The sequence below is a fragment of the Monodon monoceros genome, unplaced genomic scaffold (genome assembly GCF_005190385.1).
Source record: "Monodon monoceros isolate NGI ecotype Baffin Bay Population unplaced genomic scaffold, NGI_Narwhal_1 Super_Scaffold_5, whole genome shotgun sequence".
NCBI lineage: Eukaryota > Metazoa > Chordata > Mammalia > Artiodactyla > Monodontidae > Monodon > Monodon monoceros.
The window spans coordinates 7494274-7511226 of NW_021703782.1; the positions used below are offsets into that span (position 1 = coordinate 7494274).

The following is a 16953-nucleotide window of genomic DNA, read 5'->3' on the forward strand; positions in this document are numbered from 1 at the left end:
TATGTCTATGTGTCACTATTTGCTATGGGCTGAATTTTCTTTCCCCTAAATTCCTATGTTGAAGTTCTAACTCCCAGGACCTCAGGATGTGGCTGTATTTGGAGACGGACCTTTTAAAGAGGTGATTAAATCAAATGAGGTTATTGGACTGTACCTTAATCCAACACGACTGCTGTCTCTGTAAGAAGAGGAGATAAGGACCAGACACATACAGAGGGAAGACCACGTGAGGATGAGGACACAGGGAGAAGACGGCCATCTGTAAGCCAAGGAGAGAGGCCTCAAAAGAAACAACTCTCCTGACACCTTGAGCTTGGACTTGCAGCCTCCAGAGCTGTGAGAAAATAAATGTCTGTTGTTGAAGCCCCGCAGGCTGCGGGGTTTGTTACTGCAGCCAAATGCACCAACTCAAAGTCTCTTTAAATCCTGAAAACAGCCCTGCAAGGGAGTCACTGCTCTTCCCTGCCTGTAGAAGGGGAAATCGAGGCTCAGAGGACTTGAGTTACTAACTCAAGGTCACACAGCTGGAAAGTGCTGGGTAAACCCAGGTCCCTGACTTCAACACCCGGGGCTGCTCTTCTCGCAGTTCTGCCCCGAGGGTGGGAGCAGTGTGACGGCAGACAAAGAAAAATCCTAGCAACCAATAAAGAACAAAATGCTGAGGGGCACAGTTTGAAGCCCACCCTGGGAGACAAAGAGGACAGGGGACACCCAGTTAAGGCAGTTGGAGGTTGTGGATCAGGGTCTTTGAAGGCCTTTCTTTGGGGGCTGTCAAAATAATAAGAGCTTGGGCTTCCCCGGTGGCGCAGTGGTTAGGAATCCGCCTGCCAATGCAGGGGACACGGGTTCAAGCCCTGGTCCGGGAAGATCCCACATGCCACGGAGCAACTGAGCCCGTGCGCCACAACTACTGAGCCCACGTGCCATAACTCCTGAAGCCTGGGCGCCTAGAGCCCCTGCTCTGCAACAAGAGTAGCCACTGCAATGAGAAGCCCTTGCAGCGCAACGAAGAGTAGCCCCTGCTCACTGCAACTAGAGAAGGCCCGCGCACAGCAACAAAGACCCAACGCAGCCAGAAAAAGAGAAAAAAAAAAAAGAGCTAAAGTTTCTGAGCATTTACCATAAGACAGGCACTGGGATAAACACCCCATGTGTTCTATTTTGTCTAAACCTCAAAACAAGCCTATAACATAGGAGTTATTAATGTGCCCATTTTCCAGATGAAGAAACTGAGACTCAGGGAAGTCAAGCAAAGTGTCTGGGTTCACACACCCGGGAGAGGAAGAGCTTGAATTTGAACCCAGGTGTATCTGATCCCAAAGGTCTTGCTGTTACTCATTTTACAATAGCACTGCAAATGCCCTGGCTCTGGGGAGGGAGAGAGAAGGGGAAGCACAAAATCCATGAGGGGTCCGAGGCTGGGGCGTACTCCTTACCAGAGCTCTGGTTGGGGGGCAGCAGTCATAGGCTCCACTCTCTCAGGCCTGGGCCCCTTTCCGATACCCTCACACGGACAGCTTGGGGCTGGGAGAATACTACCTCCACAGCCATGAATAGGGGCTGAGGGCAAAGAGTGGGTTCAGATCCAGGGTCCAGCATTGGCCAGCTAAGAGCCTCTGGACAGGCCTGGTGTGTGGAGTCTCTGCCGGTCTCCTCATTTGGGAAGAGTTTAGGCATAATAATGGTGAGCCCCTGCCAGCCTCTCCATCCCTCCCGGGGCTGTTTGGGAAAGCACCCTGGAAACAGCAATACTATGCAGATGTCTGTCCTCCTTTGCCTGTGCGGCAGCCCCTCCTTGAGGCTCTCCCAGCCCAGCATCCCCCGTTCTCTGCTGCCACAGTCCAGCTGCTCTGCTTGGGGCCACATCCCTATCCTGCTACTAACGAGCTGTGTGACCATGGAAACACCGCGTACGCTCTCTGTTGCTGGTTTCTTTCTCTGTATTCCCACCTCTTTGATTGTCACATGATCAGAGGAGTCGAAACAAGGCAAGTTGTTGGCCAGAGGTCCAGGGGGAGGGAGAGAGGAAATAGGTGGAGCGCAGAAGATGGCAATGAAAGTATTCCATATGGAAGTATGACGACATGCGATTTTACATTCGTCCAAACCCACAGAATACAAGGCAAAGAGTGGATCCCAGCGTAAACTACGGACTGCAGTTAATAATAATGTGTCAGCGTCAGCACATCAGTTGTAACAAATGTCCTGCCACTATTGCAAGATGTTAATTATAGGGGAAATTGGGGGTGGGGCGGGGTGAGGGGTAAATGGGGATTCTCTACACTTTTCATTTATTTTTCTGTAAACCTAACAGCTCAAAAAACGGAAAATCTGTTACAAACAAAAACATGACAAATGGGGAGCCTCCATGAACAGTGAGGAACCCTGGAACCTTCCTTGGTGTTACCAGCCGCACCTCATCAGTTTAGGCGGCTGGTCCCGGCACCACCGGAGCCCAGGGCTGCTTCGCCTCCCCGGTGCGCGCACTGTGAGCTCTGCGCTCTGCAGAGCAACGGCCCTCCCACCCGCGACCCCGACTCAGACCTGGAGGCCGAGGATTTCTGAGGTGAGAGCGCCACCTGCTGGTCCTACTCGAGCTGCCCTAAAAGGCAGTGACTGTCGGGTCTGTGTCCTCGTCCTGGGGGGCTGGGGGCCTGACTTTCACCCAGGGCCGTCCGCGAGTCCCTAGCGGCACCACTCATGCAAACACGAAGGTCATGTATGCGATGTCCAGGCTAGTCACCAGGAACGACACAGGAAAGGTCAGATCTCGTGACTTTATTACGGAAAAGTCCCAAAGTGCTTGAGCGCAGTATGGGTCAGGTGGGAGCCCGCGGGACTCAGGTTACCTGCGGTAGACTCCTGGCTTTTGGTGCCAGCACAGGAAGCCTTATATGACATGATGACAAACACTTACGAGTGTGCCGGACACTATTCTGAACACCTCAGCGGGTCATCCTCGTGAAGAACATACAAGGTAGATACAACTGTGTTCTTCCCCGTTGTGCCAATGAGAAGGCGGAGGCACAGAGAGGCTAAGTAACTCGCCCAGGGGCACACAGCCGGAGAAGGTTCGTGCTGAGATTGGATCCAGAGTCCAAGCCGTGACCCACCTGCCAGGCCGCTCTACCTCTAGTTTGCTCATCTGAGAAATGGGCTTGCCGACCCCTCCCTGCCTTTCCAGCGCATCTGGGGCTGAGGAAGCCGCCAGTTGCACACGGGCCTAGGGCTGCAGCTCATACTGGCCCTCGGTGGCCGTGTGGAAGTCCTCGAGCACCGACTGCAGGAACTCAAAGGTGGGCCGCTCCTCAGGCCGGCTGCGCCAGCACTCGGCGATGACGCTGCTGTACAGCTTGGGTGGGCACGAGTCTGGGCGCGGCATGCGGTAGCCGCGCCCCAGGTTGCCAATGACTTCGGGGTTGCTCATCCCTGGAGGCGGAGGGGAGGCGGCTGAAGGGCGGCAGGGGCCCGCCAGGCAAGGACCGCCATCTCTGCCCTCGCAGCCCGGCTGGTGCCACCTTTACGCATCCCACCATTTACTTTCCATTGCTTGGAGAACAGCTGGAAACGAGGCTGTAGATTATCTCAGTGCGGGACAGTTCCTCCTGGGTGGGACCCTACCTCGCTTACCTGTGACTGCGCGGCACACAGGCGAGCATCACTCACTGCGCAGGTACTTGGTGAACAGGCCCCAGCCCCTCCCAGAGGCTGCTAAGAGGCCCCAGCCCTCCGGGCCTGAGGCTGGGGGGCTGGGGGTTGACCCTCAAGATGGGGCTTTGTACACAAGGTGCAAGACCAAGGGAGGGGCCACCTGCCCTCAGTTGAGGGCAAACTAGTTGGAGGAAACCTGAGTTCAGACCCCGACCTTAACTGAATTCCAGGTTTGGGGGCTCACTGACCTCTGCTGGATGAAGGGGACACAGCTCTGTTGCCAAGAGCAACGTTGAGGAAGGGGGTGGAAGCCCCGCCCCCAGAATGGCACACTTGGGTTTCTGTTTCAACCACTGGGCTCCATTCTGACGTGCAGGTGGGCAACCCCAGGCACTGAGGATGGGACATCTGCCATCACAGTCACGTCAGGACAGCCCTGAGCAGTAGAGTCGCTGCACGATGCAGCCGCCTACCTGGGTAGGGCACACGCCCGTAAGTGATGATCTCCATCAGGAGGATTCCAAATGACCACACGTCTGCTTTGATGGTGAACACCCCAAAGTGGATGGCCTCTGGGGCAGTCCACTTGATGGGGAACTTGGCCCCTGTGAGACAGCCAAGAGCAGTTTTGTGAGGCCGTGACCGACTGCCCCTGCACGCCCCCCGATGCCCTGCTGTCCCTCCCCTCCACCCTGCCCTGCCTGGCGGAGTTAGGGCAGCTGTGCCAGACACAGATGCATCCAGGGAGTCACTCCGACCCCTAGGACACATGACCAGGAGTGAGCAGACCCTGGGGGTCTGCAGCATGAAAGGACAAAGACCACCCCTGTCACCCGCTTTGGGTCTTTGCCCAGTGGGTTTCATTGGGCAACCAGCACGTGTTTCCATCTGGGATGGAAGAATCCTTTGGCACCTCCCCTGAGTCTTGTTTACTAACAGGAACCCATGGCTTGGGAAAGTCATGTAACTTGTCCCTACATTCATCCTCTCCTGCAAAAGGGAAATGGTGACACATGACTCATATACCTCCTAGGGTCACAGTGAGGAAGGAATTCAAATCCTGCTGTCCATGAAGCCCACCGGACGGCCCTGCCCTTGATCACCTGCACCTTGCCTGGCTTTATCCCCTGATGTTCCCTCAGGGAACGAGTCATGTCGATCCTTCTCCCTTATCAAGTGATGAATGTGCTGAGCTAACATTGCTCACTAACTTGCTGGATGAAATGTATTTTGATCCTTTCAAATCCTCTTGTGAAGAGGGTTTTTTGCCAAAGTTTTACAAAGTAAAGTAGAGTGCCCGTGGAGACCCCAATTCAGGTATTAGGTTTTGCTGCGCATACTTTAGAGCAGTGTTTTCCACAGTGTGTTCTGTAAACCCCTGGTTCTGTGGGAGGTTCACAGAAGTTACATGGAAAAAGTATTTGGGATTCCAATTAGTTTGGGAGACCCGAGGTGAGGCACAAGTACACTGTTCCTTAGCTGCAGGACTTCTCAGTGCCTTTAATATGCTGCTGTGGGCTGGGAGTCTCCAAGGGAGGGCTGGATGGACTGGGCGGTGTCTCCAAACTTACTCCCTCACAGAGCTATTCCTCCCGAGGCACCTGTGCTCTACAGAACACTTTAGGGAAAGGCTGGACTAGCTGGGGTCAAGGCCAGAATTGCATGACAAGGAGTCCAAAGGGACTTGGGGGAGTTGGGAGGCTCCGCTCACCCTCTTGGGCGGTGTACTCATTGTCAACGATCCGGGCCAAGCCGAAGTCACCGATTTTGCAGCACAAGGTCTCAGACACCAGGATGTTGGCCGCCCTCAGGTCCCGGTGGATTGAATTCATCTGCTCGATATACGCCATTCCTTCTGCAATCTGAGGGAATGGGCCCCACGGTGAAGGCCAGCGCCCCTCGGGGAGAAGGACTCCGGCCGCCCTCTGCGTCAGAGCCAGGGGCCCTGCCCTGCTCACCCACCTCTCCTCTCCTTCCAAGGGTCTGCAGGGCAGGAAGGTGGCAGATGGCAGGCAGGAGAAAAGGAAGGAAGCGGCGTGAGAGGAGGGGAAGGCAGGAGGTTGGGTAGAGGGTTTCATTTCCTCAGCAAGTTGCAAGCACTGGTCCTGGAGCAGGGAGCCCTGGATTGCAATCATTGCTTAAGCTCCTCAGGGGAGGGGGAATCACTGCCCTGACATGGAACGTGAGGGGATGGGTCTCCAGGGCCCCAGGGTTGCGGTGAGCATTAGGTGAGACCGGTAGGAGGACCTAACCCAGCAGGATCCTGATGGAACAGAAGCAGTGAAAGAAGAGAGTTGTTTCTGTCCCAGGTCACCAGCATTGGGCCAGGAGGAGCTGTTTGTCCTGCTCTTGTGCCGTTTAGCCAAAGAAACTAACTCAGGGTTTATTCACTGCACTCCCAGTGGATGGGTGAAGAAACTGAGGCAGAGAATAGAAAGCCAATTTACCTCCTCAAAGCCAGCACTGGAATTGATCCCACTCCTACTTAGGCTTCCAATGCACTGGTTTATTCATTTATTCATTCATTTGTATATTATATCTTCATATTTATTCCTTCGCTAAGTCATTCCATCATACGTATGTGTTGGTATGGTACTGTGAGGACTATAAGGCTAAACACCAAATATCTCATATCTGGACAGCATTTAGCAGTATTCATCCCATTAACAAATATGTACTATATTGTATTCATGTATATATGTACTATACGAGCGGTATTAGAAATTTTAAAAAAAGGTCTAGCAGGACCCAGATCTGCTTTCAAGGAGCATCCACCAGGCACGATGCTAGGGGAACACATGACCAAGGTGCCCTCTGCACTTTCCTGTCCAGGAAAATTGAACACAAGTGACCTTGACCTGGGTCGTGAACGTTCATCAGGATTCTGCCAGCTGAGAAGAGAGGCAAAGGCATCCTGGGCAGAGGGGACAGTCTGGGCAAAGGCTCCCAGATGTGACAGGACAGGGGCGAGCTGCTGTGTGGCTGCAAAGTGGGGCACATGGGCTTGTGGTTGGAGGGGAGCTTGGCATTTCATGCCGCAGAGCCGGAAAAGGAGCGCCCAGGAGGCGGTGAGTGTGTGCGTGTGCGTGTGTGTGTGTGTGTGCGCACGCAGTGAGGTGTTAGCATGATCAGAATGTGGTTGAGAAGCTGCTCGCCTGGAAGGTTCTGATTTTCTTGTTTCCTAACCTTCAGATTCTTGACCACACCTACTTAGAAACTCAGGTGGCTTTTCGCATCTTTTGCCTCTGGGTGGCCCAAGATTTCCCAAAGGATTGACTAAGAGACAGCGGGGAGAGAGAGAGAGAGGGAAAAGAACGGGGGCAAAAAAGAGTGGGCAGGCTGATCACTGCGCTGTGCTTTGAAACCGGTCACCAGCATTACTTTTCCGAGATCACCTCACCAGCCTGTTGCACCCGGCCTGTGCTCACCTCGGTGGAGAGAAGAGGGGTGGTGACCTCAGTGCCTGTCCTGATATTAACAGCAGATAACAGTAGAGGAGAAGGTAGATGCAGGAGGGTGCCTCTCTGCAGCAGGATGTGTGTGTGTGTGCGTGCGTGTTTATGTGTCTCACGGGCTGACCACAGACCGGAGCTTTTCTGCTAAGAGTTCCAGTTTTAACAGATGCACACTTGGAGCCACCAGATGTGCTTTGCTGCCGGTTAGAACCCTCAGCTAAAATCCCCGGGGAGGAAAGATCCCTCCTCTTCCTTTTGCTCTTTACCTCACGCCGTCTGAGTCTACAGAAGGCATTTGTGGGCACCGTCTGAGGACAGGCGAGGTCACCACAAAACACGGGCCTACCGTGTGGCATGGAATTCGTGGGAACTCTCTGGGTCTCCCACACCATCCTTTCCTCCCTCTCGTCCTTAGCAATGGAACCCACCTCGCTCCTTCACGGCTGCCCAGGATAAAGACTACATTTCCCAGGCTCCCTTGCAGTAGGTGTTGGCTGGTGACCGCTGGCCAGGGGGCTGGGAGAGCAAGGGTAGTGGGTGACTTTGGGGACGCGTCTCTAAAGGGAGGGAGGTGGGCTTCCCCCCCCGCCCCCCCACTTCTTCTTGCTGACTGAGGAGGACAAGATGCTAAAGTGTGAGCAGCCTCCCTGGGTGGGAAGACGACCTGCTAAGACCTGGAGGGTGGAAGAAACCTGGGTCCCTGCTCTGAGGAGTGGCCCCGCTGCCCACCCCAGACTGCCCACCTCTGGTGTTTACACATTTAAGCCATGATGACTTTAGGCTCTCTGTCCTTCACAGCCCAGCCTAAATCTAATGGACACAACCTCTAAATATTTGATCTTGTTAAGCCATGGATGGGGACGGAGGAGAGGGTCTGGGGGCCTGGCCCACTGCACTCGGTTCTCACAAACCTGGGCCGACATGTCGATCAGCCTTGGAAGGGATAATCGGCTACCTTCATCTGTCTTCAGGAAATCCAGCAAGCAGCCTGAGGAAAGAGAAGTTGCAGGTGCATTTGTGCAGAGTGACCCAACCCTGGCTGGGCCGGCCTCTCAGGGTATGGGCTGTTCCCCGCCTGCGGCAGGAAGTGGGTGGCACTGGATCTCCAGTGCCCAGAGAACAAACCCACCCACAGCTGCAGGTGCCTCTGCTCTACAGAAACTCCCATCTCAGCCCTCCCAGCGCCCAGGAGGTGCTGATCTGCTACCAGCTGCTTGGAGGATGTTAGGTCTCAGCCAAGTTCAGGGTCATGCAGCCAGGGAACTGAAGCAGAACACGCTCATTCCCTGCGCCACATTCCGAAGCATCTTCTTGCCCCCTTCTCCGTTTGTTGGCAGAGATTCTTCCTCCGAGGACCAAGGGCACAAGAAAGCACCAGAACGGAGAGACCCGTCTCCTGGGTTGGTGCGGGGAACAAACGCAGCTCCCCTTTGGCGTCTAAGAGTTGGAGGATGCTCACCACAGGGGTGGCTAAGAGGTGAGCTGGGGAGTCAGGTGCTCAGCGTGGGCCCCCTTCATGACGACCTTTAAGGAACTGTATTAGCACAGCACGTTAGGATCTGACCAGAATCAGTGTGCGGTCAGGGCCACAGGAGGGGTGAGAAGGAACCCCTGCCCCGGGAGAGCGTGGCCACACCATGGACCTCAGAGGCCATCTCGCCCAACCTCTCTTCATCCATGTTGTAAAATGCTCATAGGGTTGTAAAACGTTCTCTGGACTAGAACCGTCTCTGGACACCCAGCCTACTGTTCTTTGGACTTTGCCTCGCTCTGTCCTCCCCAGGGGGCATCAAGCAGTGCCAGGCACAGAAGGTACGCTCCAAAAATGCTGGCTCAAGGGCTCCTGCACCGAGGACACCGCTCTGTAAGGACCACTTATCCGTCTTGTTCTCATCATCCTTCCCTCCGCCCCCCACGCACATGGAACACCCTAGATCTGAAAGATGTTGGCTAACCGATCCAGCCCGTGGCTCAGTGATCTCCTGCCGAGGTCTCCTGGCCAGGCAAGCCCATGGCAGCAGATCAGCCTCAGCCTTCTCGGGCCCCCAAGCCTGGACTCCCACCCTCAAGCCTCCCTGCCTCTGTCTGAAGGATGCAGTCCCGGGCAGGGCACCACCTCTGGCCATGTACTCGGTCACGATGTAGATGGGCTCCTTGGTGACCACGGCGTAGAGACGGACCAGCCTCTCATGCTGGAGAGTTTTCATCAGGTTGGCCTCACCCAGGAAGGCCTCCGGAGACATGGTTCCCTCCTTCAAGGTCTTGATGGCCACCTTGATGTTGTTTTTGTAATAACCTGAGCCCCAGGGACGGAGAATGAAGAGGACATTCAGAAGACCCAGAGGCTATGGGAGGTGATCCCTTAACCAAAATCGACAAGCTTCCAGGAGCCATCCCTGTTCTATAGATGGGGCACTGAGGCCACAGCCGCCCCCGCCCTGCCCCCGGAAGTGGTCCTGGGCTGGAATGACAGCTCCTGAGACAGATGGATGTGCCTGATTACCTTGCGGGATGCCAGCTTGTCCCAGCCTCCCCTGCCAGATGGGAGCCCCAGGCAGTGGAGGAACTTACCTGGCCTGGGAGGGGGGCCATTTCACCTCCTTGCCCCTATACCCGGGTCTGGGGTGCATCTCTTGTCCCTCAAGTAGCCTGCCTCCTACCCCTACGTAATGAGTCTCTTCTACCACTTGATAGCTTCAGCGTGGCAGGGAGCATCACAGCCCACGACAAAAGCATAGAGAGCGCAGAGGGGGCCTGGAGCCTCCTTCCCCCTTTCTGCGCCCTGTGATGTTTCCCTTACAGCGCCGGCACCTGCACACCCCCACCCCCACCATGAGGTCCCCATCCACACTGAAGGGAGAAGGCAAGTCATGACTCAGACTTGCAACAATCCAGGTGGAGCTCCTGCCGGGGCGCCTCAGGCACCAGTCCTGGGTGCCAGAGGATTGTGGGGGGGGGGGCGGGCAGCAGGATCCCACCGTGAAATCATGCCCATAGACACGGACCTTTCCGGGGATAAAATAAAGCACCTTGTGTTCTGAGAGCGCCCATGCTGAGCAGAGGAGCGGCCGTCAACTGTAATTGAAGGTGAGGCCACAGGAGTCCAGAAGTTAAGGGACTGGCTAGTCTCACAGCTGCAAATGGTGGCTTTGGTCTGTTACCAGAGTCTTGGGGCCCCTGGTTCACCGCTCACCACGGTTAACATGCTGTTGCCACTCTACGAGTTAGCAAGGCATTCCAGGTCACACACAAATCAATGGCAAAGGCAGCTCTGGGCAGCAAAGGACAAAGGAGGGACTGGGCTGAGTGGGTGGGAGAGTTGGATTCTACTCCCGCTTCACCATCATGCGTGGAACAGCTGAGGGCAAGTCACTTTAGTGTCCTATGCCTCCATTACCTCATCTGTAAAATGGGTATATAGCCGCAGTCCCTTCCCCCTCATAAGCCTTTATGGGAAGCATGATGCCATGTGCAAATCCCGAGACTTCTGTGCTTCAGGACGCAGGACAGGGAGACAGCGGCTCCCAGCGTGACACATACTCACCCATCCAGACTTCGCCAAACTGCCCAGACCCAAGTTTCCTGACCAGCTTGAGAGACTGCCGGGGGATTTCCCACTCATCCTGGGCCCAGGGGTTCTGGAGAGCCAGGCTCACACAGGGTTGGGTCAGCCTCTGGCACAAACCATCCCCTTTCTCTGCATTAGGAAAGAAGAGGTGGGGCTGGAGCCAGACTGGTCCCATTCTCATGGGAGCCATATCACTCCCAGCTGTGTCCCTGCCCCCTATTGCCCGCCCTACCCCACCCCTACCCGTCGTGCACACACCACACACACACAGCTCTCTGCATTCGTTTTGCACTAAGCAAGGAATGCTATCATTGTCTTGCTGTCTCTAAGACCGAAAATACTTGTTACTCCCCAAGTGCTCACAGCCAGTAGAGGGGATTAGGGACACAGAATGTGAATCATTATGTTGACAGTTGTCAACTCCTTAGGTCCAGCCTTGGGATAATCCTCCACCCCTCCACCAAGATGGCACCAGTAATTCACACCATCCTGAGATCTTAGTGATAGGGAGATACAAGGGCTCCTCTGGTACAAGCCCCCCAAGCGCCCTCACCAGATGCCCCCTCTTACCAGAATAGTGCTGCACCAAAGCCTGCAGGGTGGGGAAGGTGTTTCGGGGGGAGATGTAATAGCCGCCTTCATCCAGGGAGCGGATCTTATAGTGTTTGATCACCTCCCCCTGGGTGGTCACATCCTTCACAGACAGAGAAAAGGCACCTGGAGGGTTAATAAAGACACACACATGAGAAGCAAGGCATAGAGGGAAACCCAGGACTGGGATTTGGGCTTCATTCCAATACCCTGGAAAAAAGTTCCCCAAATTCTGCTCTCCATTTTGACCACTTCCATCAAAAGTTATCTTTTCCTTCATCTCACCCTCCACCCTCCTGGAAGCCTTTCCTCTCTGCTCCATCTGACTCTGTCCTTGACGTTCCTCCCCAAATCTCTCAAAACTCAGCCAGAGAATCCCAGAGCTCTGGAGCAGGCAGGATGTTATCTTAGCAATCAGGCTGTCCCCCAACTTGGGCCCTGGGGCTTGCGGACCCTTTGCAATGGGATATTGAGAAATATAGAGTTGTTGGAGGGACTAAGAGACCGACTCATTCATTCATTCATTCCAGCTGAAAGGCCGACCCTACTCCACATGCAGTACTAAATTACAACCCCAAGCACTCCTGTCCATGGGGGAGAACATAAGACACTCCCCAGGGGTTCTGTTCAAATCCATACACACAACTAGGTATTCTGTCTTCTAGGTGAATGTAGCAGATGCCAAGCGTTAAGAGCAATTTAGATGGCAAGAGTTTTCAGCTGAAAAACATTCCACGAACTTGATGGTTTTTATAAAGCGCCTCTCTCCAGCTCTCTGGGCACCACACTCCTCCACTCTTATTTGGAAGATGAGGAAGCTGAGGCCCAGAAGGGGGATGTCGCTTTGCCCCAGGGCCCTCCGCTGGCCAGCGGCAGGCTTGGGGGCTCCCGTGCCCTTCCTAAGGGCTCGCCTACCTCGAGCAGTACCAGCCCTCCCCGCCAGGTGTCAGGCTTGGACACCTCTTGTCCTGGGTGTGGGCGCTTGATTTTGCTCTGCGGTGTTTGTCTTCACGCGTCTTTCCTCCCCCATCAGACCATCAGCCCATCTCAAATCCCTTCTCCCCTAACCCTTGGCCTCTTATTGCCCACCTGCAAAAGGATGCGGAGAAGCCTTGCGCCCCGCGGCGCGCCCTGCCTCCGCCACAGCCCGCTCCACGCGCCCGACCCCAGCCCAGCCCGCACGCAGCAAACTGTGGCCCCGACTTCGCTCCGGGTGGGTGCAACGTGCCCCGGTATCTCAGGAACCAGAGAGTGGCTCTAGTGAGTCCATTCATCCGCGCATCACCCTAGTGAGGAAGGGAGCTGTTCTCCCCGTTCCCTCCGCTGCACCCTGCTTGCGAATCCTCTAGATCAGCCAAGGAGACCGGGCTCTCCTCCAGCAGGGCTGCAGAAGCTCGGATTTAGGGCCTCTCTCTTGTGTGGGCTCCTCCTAGGGACTGTCCCGAATATCTATTTACAATCTGGCATTCCTTCCTCTTAAAGGGGACTTCAATCCTTGCGGTTCACAAAATCTGGATCCCCTTGTCCTGTCTCCACGCTGCGTGTGGGCTACGCTGGGCATAGGCAAGACTGGGCTCCCAGAGATTGAGATTTCTTAACACAGTAAGGACCACCTGCCCTTGAACTGGGAAACTAGTCAGTCCTCACACAGATACCAATTAAATGAAGCTTGAGAAGCTAAGGGATGTCCTGGAGGCCTCTCGGGGCTAGAACTCGCTCCCTGGCTTCTGGGGACAGTGTTCCTTCCCCATCTCCCATCCTCTGTCTGTGGCCTCCAGATGCTTTGGAGTTCGGTGGAGTGTGCGCATGTGTATGCAGGGATGTGTATATGTGCGTGGGGTCCTGAAGCCTCAGCTCCATCTGGCCAATCCCAGCCTGGACTAGCTGGGGAGGGGGGCAAGGACAGGAGGAGACAGCCGTCACCCTTAGAGACCCCTTCCTCCTTCACACTGAGGTTGGGGACGCCCTTTCCCTCCAGGGGTTCCCTTAGCAATAGGCAATTAAAACATCATTTCCGGGTGAAATGACGTGATGTCTGGGATTTGCTTCAAAGTAAGAGTGGTGGGTGGCGATATAGACAAAACGAGATTAGCTGGGTTGATTATTGTTGAAGCTGGGTGTTGGGTACAGGGGCTCCATTATACTATTCGCTTTACTTCCATATGCATTTGAAATATTCTACAGCAAACAAAACACTTATGTCATCTCTAATGATTCCCATATTGTTTCTTGGACATAGGTGCCCTGCTATTCAGATGGAGTAGTGGCAATATTCTAATATGTATGTGTATATAATTTAATGCATCCATGGGTGCATTTCCGGAAATTCTGCACAGAGCACCCCAACGCACCATTGCATCCCTCCACCTCCCCCACCTGGTTCTGACCCTTCGAGGGGCAGTGAGCTGTGGGAGCTCCCCTGAGTCTCCAGTGGGTTGTAAGCAGCTCTCTTTGTCCAGCTTTTGCTGCTTTCGTGTTTCCAGTCACTGCAGTTCTCAAGCCGTGGATGGAGCTGAAGCGTAAGCCAGCGGGCGGGGGAGGGGGTGGTGCTCCCACCAGGAAAGCCCTGTCCTTTCTCTTTGCCCCAACACAGGGGGCCAGGCTCACAGCCCGGCCACCCTCTCTCCCCTTCACCTCTGATGTCGCTGCTGCCACCTCCTCTCCTGTAACAGGTCCCTCTGTGCAGTGTCCTGATAACAAAGGCTTTCTTCGCCCTAGTGGCAAACGTGTACCAGGAAGCATATATAACAAGGTTCATAGCAGCACGGTCACAACAGCCCCAAACCGGAAACAACCCCAAGTCCACCAACGTTAGCATGGAGAAATAGCAATAACTTGTGGAATATTCATATACTAGATTCCGTATAGCAGTCAAAGTGAACTGCTGCTGTCCTCAACAGCACGAGTGAGCCTGTTATGGGCTGAATTGTGCCCCCCCAAATTCCTGTGCTGAAGTCCTAACCCCCAGTACATCAGAATGTGACTATCTTTGGAAAGAGGGTCTTCAAAGAGGTGATTACATTAACATGAGGTCATTGGGGTGGGCCCTGATCCAATATGACTGGCTTCCTTATAAGAAGAGGGCATGAGGACACAGACACACACAGAGGGACAACCATGTGAGGACACAGGGAGAAGACGGCCACCTACAAGCCAGGGAGAGAGGCCTCAGGAGAAACCAGCCCTGCTGACACCTTGATCTCAGATTTCTAGCCTCCAGAACTGTGGGAAAACACATTTCTGTTGTTTAAGTCCCCCAGTTCCTGGTACTTTGCTTCAGAAGGCCTGGCACACGAATACAGAATCTTACAGTGTTGAGTGAAAGGAATAGGACACACACAAAAACTAAAATACTATGATTCCATTTGTATAAAGGTGAGAAACAGACAAAACATGGGTGGTAAAACTATAAAGAAAGATAAGGAAGGATTTCCATCCAAGTCAGGACAGTGGTGGCTTCTCTGGCGGGTGGGGAGGTGAATCAGAAAGGGGCACCGGTGGGGCAGGGAGAGGGGCTCTGGGTGTCTGGAATGTTCTCGCTCTTGTGGTCACACAGGTGTTTACTTAGCATGACTCTACGTTTATAATTATGCACTCATTTATAATTTATGCAATTTTTAGATGTGTTTTATACTTTATAGAAGAACTTTGAGGAGGAAAGACAGAGAGAAAACTAAAGACAGAGGAAGAGAAAACCCAGTGACCTGAGGGTGGTGGCAGAAACGTTCTGCTCGGTCAGTGGGTTTGAATCTGTGAGTCCACCAGATCTCAGTGATCACTGCCCCGTCCTTGTATATCACAAACTTATACCTCATGGGCTCTTGGAAGTGTCTTGAGTCACAGCCTCTAGCTGAGATTATCTCTAAGGATTCTTTCAGCTCCCAAATCCTTTGATTCCAGACGTGGCCCGGGGTCACACCCCCTCTTCTGCCCCCGCCAGCCTCAGCACCCCTGCTGACCGAGGCAGTGCGAGACCAGCCCGAGATGGGAGCAGCTCTCGTGCTGGGCACATTTCCAGCGGGGCCCTGGGAGAACTGTCCATGTGTACGGCCTCACGCTCAGTTACCGGATACCCATGGGCTGTCCTGGCTGGCCTGATGTGGGAGGGACCCCCCGGGGTGGACGCCGCCAGGTTCTTCTGCCTAGCACCCCAAACACTGGCCCCCTTCCAACTCCCAGAAGCAAGGCTGCAGGTGGGGCTCCCAGGCTGCACAGGGAGGGAAGCGGAGGCCCAGGCTTACCTTTGCTGGTTTCGCTCTCTCTAATAAGAAAGGAGCCGGCCTTGTTGATTGGAGCCAGAAGCTGCCTCTCGGCATCTCTCCGGCAAATTGATCTAAAGAACCACCTGGAAAAGAAAAGCACAAAGGCAGACAGACCTCAGAGAGTGGCCACACTCCCGGGGATATTGTCACCCAAGTCCCTTCCCTCCAGAGATGAAATGTGTTCCTGTTGCCAACTTAACCCTGAGCTGAGCCCCTCACATTTTGATACATGAAATACCCCTCAGTCCCCTTCCCTGCTGCCAGCGATGGACTTGGTGTTTTCTTGAAATGAAAGGAGAGCAGTATTTGGTGCCCTTTGTTAATCTTGCTCTGGGAGAATGCACCTGACACCTTCCCTCACAGCCCACCCTCCTTGGGGTTGGGTCTGTAGTGCCCCTTGAGCACAGGCTGGTCAGGGTGGATGTGCCCGCCCCACACTGGTCCAGGGACAGGCACAGGGCTGGGTGTGCTGGGCAAGGAGCCCTCCTGGGGGCGAGCATCGCTGGATGGGAACACTAGACGAGGCGGCAGACCCGTGCCAGCTCGTGAGTTTGACAGACTCTGAGCTCCTTCAGGGCAGGGGTCATGTCATAATGGGTTTTGCATCCTCCCCGGTCCTGGGCAGAGCTGGGGCTCTGGCTCTGTTTGCTCAGGGCACTAATGCTCGAGGCCCTGGCTGGTGCCGTGTGCAGGTGGGTTATGAGGATGCTGGGGCGGAGCTGTCCCCTAAGGCCCCCATCCTGTGAGTCCCCCAAGGTGCAATCCCTGAGCGCTGTCCTGGAGGCAGGGGAGGAGGGTGGCTGATCAAGGCGGTGGGACATGGGGTCGTCTCTACCAGGTTAGCCAGGAAAGGGGCAGCTCCCATTTTACAGATGGGAAGGGTGAGATGGGCTCCCTGAGTGACACCCTCAGTGTCACACAGAGATTTAAACGTTGCTGGGACATTAGACAAGCCTTTCCCAGTGGCACCAAGTCCCCACCCCTCTCCTGCCCCCTCTGTGCCAGGTTCACACCCTGCTCTGCTATTTAGATACTTTCTGGCTCTGCCCTGAGCAGACTAGAAGCCCCCAGCACACGCCTCTGCTCTGAGGGGCCGTCTGTCCACCTACTTTTCCACTTCCAGGGTCTCTATTCGGGTCACAAAGTTGCTGGGCACGTAGCCTTCTCTTCCTGTGATGAGAGACTTGGCCAACCACCAGTCTCCAGCTCTAGGTGGGAAAGAAAAACAAAACAGGTAGTGGCTCCCACAAGGCTCTCTGGGCAGCTCACAGCCCACAGCATCTCACCCCTGGGAGGCAGAGGATTCGAGAGGCAGGTGGTCGGGCAGAGGGAGGGAACTGGGGCCAGGGGCTCAGTGATGCGGGGTGTCCAGGTCATTCCAACTCGCCAGCATCCCATGGGCCCAAGATGCTCCTGGCCCAGGGGA

General features: G+C 54.7%; 1 protein-coding gene across 4 annotated transcripts in view; it reads right to left on the minus strand.

Annotated features, from left to right (window-relative positions):
• Nucleotides 1-2763: 2763 nt before the first annotated feature.
• The window catches only part of BLK (BLK proto-oncogene, Src family tyrosine kinase), a 46581-nt gene continuing 32391 nt past the window's right edge, over nucleotides 2764-16953 (minus strand). For 3 of the 4 annotated variants that reach the window (XM_029202985.1, XM_029202987.1, XM_029202986.1), the window contains exons 5-13: nucleotides 16637-16735; nucleotides 15507-15610; nucleotides 11245-11391; nucleotides 10651-10803; nucleotides 9223-9402; nucleotides 8018-8094; nucleotides 5363-5513; nucleotides 4125-4256; nucleotides 2764-3429 (exon numbers count right to left, since the gene is read on the minus strand). In XM_029202985.1, coding sequence (XP_029058818.1) covers nucleotides 3224-3429; nucleotides 4125-4256; nucleotides 5363-5513; nucleotides 8018-8094; nucleotides 9223-9402; nucleotides 10651-10803; nucleotides 11245-11391; nucleotides 15507-15610; nucleotides 16637-16735 — 1249 coding nt within the window. In that variant the 3' untranslated portion in view covers nucleotides 2764-3223. Of the gene's footprint in view, nucleotides 3430-4124; nucleotides 4257-5362; nucleotides 5514-8017; nucleotides 8095-8313; nucleotides 9403-10650; nucleotides 10804-11244; nucleotides 11392-15506; nucleotides 15611-16636; nucleotides 16736-16953 lie in introns of those variants that run through there. The other variant, XR_003790807.1, reaches the window with a different exon arrangement.